This window comes from Dendrobium catenatum, unplaced genomic scaffold (assembly GCF_001605985.2).
Source record: "Dendrobium catenatum unplaced genomic scaffold, ASM160598v2 fragScaff_scaffold_651, whole genome shotgun sequence".
Lineage (NCBI taxonomy): Eukaryota > Viridiplantae > Streptophyta > Magnoliopsida > Asparagales > Orchidaceae > Dendrobium > Dendrobium catenatum.
In genome coordinates this window covers 1,404,373-1,413,809 of record NW_021319113.1, presented here as the reverse complement: position 1 = coordinate 1,413,809, position 9,437 = coordinate 1,404,373, and the positions used below count along the sequence as shown (strand labels likewise).

General features: G+C 42.2%; 1 protein-coding gene across 1 annotated transcript; it reads left to right on the top strand.

Annotated features, from left to right (window-relative positions):
- Positions 1–2,153: 2,153 nt before the first annotated feature.
- Positions 2,154–3,730, top strand: LOC110115249 (bibenzyl synthase). Its single transcript, XM_020848439.2, has 2 exons — positions 2,154–2,439; positions 2,545–3,730. Exons 1-2 carry the CDS (start codon positions 2,262–2,264, stop codon positions 3,537–3,539), a joined length of 1,173 nt encoding a protein of 390 aa, XP_020704098.1. The 5' UTR covers positions 2,154–2,261; the 3' UTR covers positions 3,540–3,730.
- Positions 3,731–9,437: the final 5,707 nt, after the last annotated feature.

The window sequence follows — 9,437 nt, the reverse complement described above, 5'->3', positions numbered from 1 at the left end:
GCTATGACTCCATTTTCCTTGTAGTGATTATAATATATATATATATATATTTATATATGATATTTTATATTAATATATATATATTATTATATAGTATTAATTATATATTATTATATAATATAATATATATATTATATATATATTTAATATAATAGGGTTCATGAATTACCGACATCGAAAATTCCAACCTGGAAAATCCCGGGTTGACCCCGACCCGATTTAAAAAGGTCGGAGTTCGGTTCCAAGAAATCATCGATCTCGCATTTAAAAAAACTGCGGTTGTTGTTGACCGGCAGGTTGCCGTGTTCAACCCGTTTAATTCCGAAAAATTTTTGGATCCCGCCTGCCTGCTGCCCGCCGCGCAGTCTGCCTGCCGCGCTGCCGCCTCGCGCGCGACCGCGCCCGCGCTGTCCCGCTCGCGTCTGCCCGCCGCGCTCGTGTCCCCCGCCGTCCGCCACCGGCCACCCAAACCGGGTCGGGTCCGGGTTCGATTTTCCGACCCGTTTGTCTACCCGGGTCGGGTTAGGGTTGACCCGTTTGAACCCGGGTCAGTTCCGGGTTCGACTCGAACCCGACCCGTAACCCGAAATTGACACCCATATATATATATATGATACGTCATCATAAAATTATCTTGATCGGGCACGAGTCTCGAGGCAAAAATAATGTTGGAAACTTCAAAAATTAAATCTGGGATCATCTGAACTCTGATTTCAGCAAATTTATAGTCAAGCTGATCTTCTCGGAAATACGTACCCAACGACACAAAATTCTACTCAATCCGAGCCCAAATGAGTACAAATCAAGGACTCGAAGCGCTGTTGGAAAGTTTGTACCACAATTTGAGTTACCAAACGGTTTCCGAATTTGACGAGCTTATAGTCAAATCGAGCGGCTCGACGAGACGAATCCAACGAGCCCAAGATTGCCAAATTCCAAAGTCATTAAAAAATTCAAATGCCTGATAAACGGTCCATGATCGAATGATTCAATGTCAGCCGTCCATCTGAACCACTCCATATTTGCCCCTGATCCATCATCTGTTTACAGGCCATGCCACACCAAAAAATCTATAAATAGACCCCTCATTTCTCTTAAGAGAGGACCCAAGCAAGAAGAAGAGAAGAAGTAGAGAAAAAACTAATAGGAGGGAATAATTCCTCCTTGACCACCGCCGGAGTTCTGCTCGACGTCCGAGTGACGCCGAAATTCTGCTGGAAGTCTGAGTGAGACGCCGGAATTCTGCCAGACGCCCGAGTGACGCCAGAATTCTGCCCAAGTGACTCCAAAATTCGGCCTAACGCCAAAGTGACGCCAGAATTCTGCCCGACGCCCAAGTGACGCTGGAACTCTGCCTAATTTCCAACTGACATCGGAATTCTAAGTGATTTTGAATTCGTCTCGAATACATAACTTGTATGTAATCGGATTTCAATCCAAAAGTGAAGCATTGTAATTTGATCGTCCTAAATTTTAAGGACGAGTCAGCCCCTTGTACTTCAAACAAACATTATTACAAACTCTTTCAACTAGGCGTGGTCTCGTGGTTTTTTCCCTTTCAGGGTTTTCCACGTAAAAATCCTAGTGTTCTTTTTCTCTCCTGTTTGTGTGTTGGATATCCGTACAACGCTGAGGCGAAAATTTTCTAACTCTATCGCCGCGTATATTCTAGCCCGCAACAATATATATATAATTTAGCAAAATTTACAAAATAAATCAATAATTTTCTTAGTTGTTTAATCAAATATATTTTTTTATTAAAACGTAATTATTTATGTAACTGCAAAATTAACTTATAATTTTACTTTCTTTAGAATAATTGAAAGTTTTAAATGCAAACCCAAATATTAATTAGAATATAATATTAATTAAAATTTATATTCAAATCTATTAAATTATTTAGAAAAAAAGAAGTTAAAAAAATGCCACGTAAATTAAACATATCTTGAGTAAAACATTTCTCAAAGCCCAGCTACCCTCAATTCCATTCAAGAGTTAGAGTCAAACTTGAGAGAGCATAGATATGACAAAAGTAGAAGACCACGTGAAATATCCATGGTAGCTGTGGCTGCGTGCCATCTACCAAGCTATATTTTCCTCTTCCATTCATGCATTTATAAAGCCATCCATCGCCCCATTTGAAAACCAGGCCAAGCACATAAGCTTGTTCTTCGATCACATCCTATCACTTGATCAATTCTAGCAGATAAGGACTGACTTGTCCCACCTTCCTCTAAAGCAAAACACAGAAACTTCTCACCATGCCGAGCCTTGAATCCATCAAGAAGGCACCAAGAGCCGACGGCTTCGCCTCCATCTTGGCCATCGGGAGGGCGAATCCTGAAAACTTCATTGAACAGAGCGCTTATCCAGACTTGTTTTTCCGTATCACCAACAGCGAGCACTTGGTCGACCTCAAAAATAAATTCAAACGCATATGTAAGCATCTCAATTCTCTTTAGTATATTCTAATATAATATATGATCTCCTTAATTGCACAGCAATCAAATGGGCTAGAATAAATAAATTCATCTTCATTTGCAGGTGATAAAACAGCAATTAGAAAGCGCCATTTTGTTTGGACCGAGGAGTTTATCACTGCAAACCCTTGCTTCAGCACTTTCATGGATAAATCTTTGAATATAAGGCAAGAGGTCGCAATAAGGGAGATACCGAAGCTGGGCGCGGAGGCAGCAACCAAGGCAATTCAGGAGTGGGGGCAACCTAAGTCCCGCATCACTCACCTCATATTCTGCACCACGAGCGGCATGGACTTACCTGGCGCTGACTATCAGCTAACCCAAATTCTTGGCCTTAACCCAAATGTCGAGCGTGTCATGCTCTATCAGCAGGGTTGTTTCGCTGGCGGAACCACGATCCGTCTCGCTAAGTGCCTTGCCGAGAGCCGCAAGGGCGCACGCGTTCTTGTGGTTTGTGCGGAGACCACCACTGTGCTATTTCGTGGACCGTCTGAGGAGCACCAGGATGACCTTGTTACTCAAGCTTTATTTGCTGATGGTGCATCTGCGCTTATAGTGGGTGCCGATCCAGATGAGGCGGCTGACGAGCACGCCAGCTTCGTCATAGTCTCTACATCTCAAGTCTTATTGCCGGACTCTGCAGGTGCTATTGGAGGCCATGTAAGTGAGGGAGGTCTCTTAGCCACGCTTCATAGAGATGTCCCGCAAATTGTTTCCAAAAATGTTGGGAAGTGTTTGGAAGAGGCATTCACCCCACTTGGTATTTCCGATTGGAACTCAATCTTCTGGGTTCCGCATCCAGGAGGTCGAGCCATTCTTGATCAGGTGGAGGAGAGTGTGGGGCTAAAGCCAGAGAAGCTGTTTATTTCAAGGCATGTGCTTGCAGAGTACGGTAATATGTCAAGTGTCTGTGTGCACTTTGCTCTTGATGAAATGCGCAAAAGGTCTGCGAAAGAAGGCAAGGCTACAACAGGCGAAGGCCTTGAGTGGGGTGTGCTTTTTGGCTTCGGGCCGGGCGTTACCGTTGAAACCGTCATCCTCCGCAGTGTTCCAATTTAATACTAAATATTTTTGTGCAAAAGTGTTCTTAAATGCTTGTAATCCAGTGTTCCTCTTATTTGTAAGGCTTGCAGCCCTTTTTTATTTTGGCATTTTATTTTTCTTTAGCAACATATATGTTAAAACTTGTGCATGAAGAACAAGTATTATGAATATGTTTATGGAGTTTCATACAACTTTATTTTACTAAATTTGATTCTAATGTATGATTTAGGATAAATAATTTTCTGAGACTTTGAATCCTTTAAAAAAAACAAATATTATTTGTTAAAAAAATTATATTCATAATTATTAAATTATTTATAACTTAAATTTTAAATACAATTGAAAAATGCCACATAGGAAAAATTGAGCAAAGAGTTTCTATAAGAAAAATCAACTAAGCAAGCCTATAATAAATTTTGAACAGAACATTAAGCAAATATAAGTTAAGCATAAAAATATAACAATAGGCTGAATGTCCTATGAAAGGAGGGCACGCGCTGCTCGCCTGCCCACACGCTTGCCTACATGGCTCTAGTTGGCGCTAGTTTATTGTGCCAACTGCAGCCGTCTGATTGCTAGCTGTGCACCGGTTCTCGATCTTCTCGTCTCCTTGTTTGTAGAAGTTGGAGCCACCACACACTTGCTCCCCCTTTCAATCGGCATGCTACGTATTTAACTTATTTCTTCGGATGAATTTCCATGCATTCGAAGAAGGTCTCTACCGCTCATTCCCAATCCAAAAAACCGATTGCAAGCTGCACACCAGTTCTCGACCTTCTCGTCTCCTTGTTTGTAGAAGTTGGAGCTACCACGCACTTGCTCCCCACTTTTAATCGGCATGCTACGTATTTAACTTATTTTTTTGAATGAATTTCCATGCATTCGAAGGTCTCTACCGCTCGTTCTCAATTCAGATAATCTTCAATGTGCAGGCGACCGTCAAAATAAGGAATACCCATCTTCACCTTAAATTCTCCATGTTCTCTGTGTGGGCATCCAACCAGTCGTCTTGGGGTCGCGTAATAGTGATGGCGTTGATCATCTATATATAAGAGTCTCTATTGTAATAACATACATAGTAAACTTGGAAATACAAATAAAAAGGTTTGACTAAACTGAAAAGGAATACGAACGGTTATAAAGGTAGTGGAGTAAGCTAATGAGTAGGTCCATTCATGGAACGAGTATTCCACTTGGATTGTAGCCAACCAACAGAGCAAAACAAGCTGCATAGGTGATTTCTCTTTATGGCTTTGTTTGTTTTAGCATTTTTTTGCCTTTTCTATTTGGAAACGGAGGAATTTTTTTGTTGTTGTTGTTTGGTTCGTCAAATCACGTTTCCAATAAATCTTTTTTTTATTTTTATTTTTCTACAGTTTTGAGAAAGCTTTTTATATATGCTTCTCCGTTAAAAAATTTCATTTTCTGAACTAATGTTTTTAAAAACCGTCTTTTACAGAAGCACAAAAAAAACAAACGAAGCCTATATCACATGAGATGTGTGGTCGAGAAAAGAGCTGGGACTGGTCTACCCAACAAGCAATAATAAATATAACTTGGAGTAATTAAGAGCCTAAACCTGCATGAATTCAATTAAATTTAATACCGTTGTCACGACATGACAACATTACTTGATGCGATTTTAATTTGTTCGTTCAATTACTTCTCAGAATTTGTCTAATCATCACTTAAAATCATAGAGAGAAAATTTTTATAATTTCATATCTCATGAACCCAAAAAAAAAAAAAAAACAAAATCAATATGAGCTACAATTTCTCAAAAACAAAAACAAAACCTAAAAAGTAAACGCTGCATCTCACCAGCATTCTTGAATTTTGAACGGCGTCCAGCTGATACAGGTAGGAAATCAACATCTCCAGCACGACGGAGCTTCTAGGTTTAAAATTTACGTATGCAGATATGTATGAATTCCCAATCAAGTTAGCTTAAATTAAAATAATAAAAAAAAAGTCGTATATATGCACTATGCATGAGGGTCGTGCAAATGAAAATAATAATAATAATAATAATTGCAAGGGCGCAGCCACTTTAAGTTGATGACAGCCCAATCTCTCAAACTGATGACCGTTCGTAATAATGCTTTGGGGACTTTTGTTCTTTCCAAACTGTACAATTTATATACAGTTGGGGGGAAAGGTTATCCAAAGAGAGCTGCAATGAGCCAATGACGGGCAATAGGAAATCATTCATTATACGTTGGATGGACTTCCATCCACATATCAATCGTTCAAAACATCTATCCGCACAAATTTGCAACCGCTATCCCTCGACGATCTCTACACCTTACTTTGCAGCGAGGAATTAAACCTCGCACATGAAGCCGCTCGCGAGCTCCACTCGCTTCAGATATCCGGTAGCTCCACCGCTCTTACCGCCCAACGTGGACGTGGCCGAGGAAGATCGAACTCCTCCCGTGACCGTTCCCATTACAACAACAGAAACTCCTCTTTTAACAACAGAGGAGGTCGACCACCTCGTCCCACTGTCACGTGTCAAATCTGCGGCAAGAACGGTCATTCGGCAGTCAAGTGTTGGCATCGTCACGACGACCAATACGATGCCGAACAACCCAACACGGCTCTCTTCACGTCACCAGCCCCCTCGCCACCAACAGAGTGGTATCTTGATAGTGGAGCATCCTCCCATCTCACCTCAGATTCATCACAACTTCACAACCCCCATCCTTACACGGGATCTACTCAAGTAACCATAGGAAACGGTCAGCAGCTTCCTATTCATCACACCGGCAAAGGTCTGTTACCCACCCCGCAAGGTAATCTCCAACTTTCACAATTAAATTTCGTCCCTAATCTTTCTTTTAATTTACTATCCGTTCATCAACTCACTAACGACAATAATTGTAATATCACCTTTTCCTCGCATGGCTATGTCATCAAGGATCAGACGAACAACACAACTCTTCTAACGGGTCCGTGTATTAACGGGCTGTACCCCCTTCGTCCATCCAAGAACAAGAATGAAGCAACGCCACAGCTAGCTCTTATATCCGTCCAGACCGTCCACAATCTCTGGCACCGGCGCCTCGGTCATCCCTCGTCGGCGATCTTGTCTCAATTAGGGAAGCAATATTCTCATATCTGTAACAAATCTTTTTCCACTAATTGCAATTCTTGTAGAATGGCCAAGAGCCATCGTTTGCCCTTTCAACGATCTGTTAATAATAGTTCCTTTCCTTTCGAATTAGTTCACTCTGATGTCTGGGGCCCTGCCCAAATTATTTCTAACTATGGCTTTAGATATTATGTTAGCTTCATAGACGATTACTCCAAATATACATGGATCTATCCTCTACTGCAAAAGTCTGAAGTCTTCACAAAATTTCTTGAATTCAAGAAGATGGTCGAAGTACAATTTCAAGCTCAAATTCGGAAGATTCGGACAGACGGCGGAGGCGAGTTCATCAACAACAAATTCAAGACTTATCTCGCCACACAAGGTATACTTCATCAGTTTACTTGCCCCTACACGCCGTCTCAAAATGGCGTCGCCGAGCGCAAGCACCGCCACATCACCGAAACTACCCGGACCTTGCTCATTGAAGCCTCTCTCCCTACCTACCTTTGGGTAGATACTCTTCTCACCGCCGTCTACCTCATCAACAAACTTCCGTCCCCAAACACGCACAATAAATCTCCTCATGAAATTTTGTACCAAGAACTACCGAATTATCAGAACTTAAAGGTTTTTGGCTCACTTTGTTATCCTTGGCTCAAGCCGTATTCCAAACACAAATTCTCTCCCCTTTCCCATCCGTGCGTCTTCATCGGCTATGCCCCTCTTCAGAAAGGGTATCGTTGTCTTGATACTCAAAATAACAAAGTTTACACTTCCCGCCACGTTATATTTAACGAACAAATTTTTCCCTTCAAAAATCACATCCCTCCAAATTCTTCTAATCCAAACCCTTTACCTTACATACCTCCGCTCCTTCTTGTTCCCGCTAACTGCCTACCTCGGAACATTAATTCACCTATTCCTGTTACTGCCAAACCTACCTCCATAATTCAGCTCAACACCAGAACTTCCCAGCCTACGGTTCCTACCACAGCGGCTACCATTCCTTGCAGCAGCCAATCCACTCTTCAGCCTATCACTCATCCTATGGCTACTAGATCTAAGACCGGTCATTCCAAACCCAAGAAAATCTTTAATCTCTCTCACATCCTTAACGACTCTGAACCCACTAATTATACTCAAGCCAGCAAAAATGAGCAATGGCGTGCAGCTATGTCACAAGAATTTCAAGCCTTACAACTGCAAGGAACCTGGAATCTCGTACCTCGCCATCCATCTCAAAACGTACTTGGTTGCAAATGGACTTACAGAACTAAGCTCAAATCGGACGGCTCGGTCGCACGGTATAAAGCTCGACTCGTTGCTAAAGGATTCAACCAAGAACACGGCATTGATTACTTAGAAACGTTCAGCCCCGTCGTAAAAATTCCAACCGTCCGAGTCTTCATCCTCATCGCTCTCCACTTCAAATGGGCTATTCACCAACTTGATATTTCGAACGCTTTCTTGCACGGCCAATTGTCCGAAACGGTCTACATGGAACAGCCACCTGGATTTCAAGACGCTCTCCATCCAACATACGTGTGCAAGCTAAACAAAGCTCTCTATGGATTGAAGCAATCTCCACGCGAATGGTACGCTACTCTTTCTCATCACCTTCAATCCTTCGGCTTTACTATTAGCCACGCTGACCCATCTCTTTTCATCTACAAATCGGGACCCAACAAACTCTACATTCTTATATATGTCGATGATATTCTCCTCACCGGCAATTCGACGCCGGAGATCAACCGCCTCCTAAACAGCCTCCAAGACAAGTTTCAAATGCGGAATTTGGGACCACTGGCCAACTTCCTCGGCATACAAACCACCAACACCTCTTACGGTGTAATTCTTCACCAACAGCAATATGCCAAAAGAATTCTGGAGAAGGCGGGAATGCAGAATTCTAAACCGGTGGCAACTCCTATTGCTTGCAAAACCGGAAACTTCACCAACACTAGCACCGAGTTTGCCAATCCTCATCTCTATCGGCAACTCATTGGATCGCTGCAATATCTCACTTTGACTCGACCGGATATTCAGTTCGCCGTGCAACAATTGAGCCAATATATGCAAGCTCCTCTCAACAGCAACTTCGACGATCTTAAAAGGCTACTTCGCTACATACAGGGCTCAACCTCTGTAGGCATACCGCTACACCGAGACAGCATAGATCTGCACGGCTATGTTGATGCCGATTGGGCAAACAACACCCTTGATCGCAAATCAATCTCAGGGTATTGCAATTTTTTGGGCAAATCTCTTATATCCTGGCAAGCCAAAAAGCAATCTACCGTCGCGCGATCATCCACCGAAGCTGAATACAGGGCCTTGGCATCCGAAGCATCAGAAGTCATTTGGATTCGTCGGCTTCTTGCGGACTTCCACCTTCCTCAAACATCTCCCACCACCATTTACTGTGATAACACCTCCGCCATCGCTCTCGCCAACAACCCGGTATATCATGCCAAAACGAAACACATAGACGTAGATTGTCATTTCATCCGAGATTGTATCCGCTCAAATCAGCTAGTGGTTCATCACATATGCACTAAGGATCAAATTGCGGATGTGTTTACCAAACCGCTGCCCATTAGTCGTTTTAAATTGTTATGTAACAAACTGATCACTGCATCACAGTCATCAGTTTGAGGGGGCCTATAAGCTATACAAGAATTGTACCTTCTTGTATTATCTTTGCCACGTCATCTAGACGTTTTGCTTTCTTGTTTTTATTATGTTCTTTATAAATACATATGTACTCTGTTTGAAATCAATGAAAATACATTTTCTAGTTTTCCACTTATCGTCTT

Coding starts and splice junctions, on each gene's coding strand:
- LOC110115249 (XM_020848439.2), top strand. CDS start 2,262: ATGCCGAGCCTTGAATCCATCAAGAAGGCACCAAGAGCCGACGGCTTC. Junction 2,440..2,544: donor AAATAAATTCAAACGCATAT/GTAAGCATCTCA, acceptor CTTCATTTGCAG/GTGATAAAACAGCAATTAGA.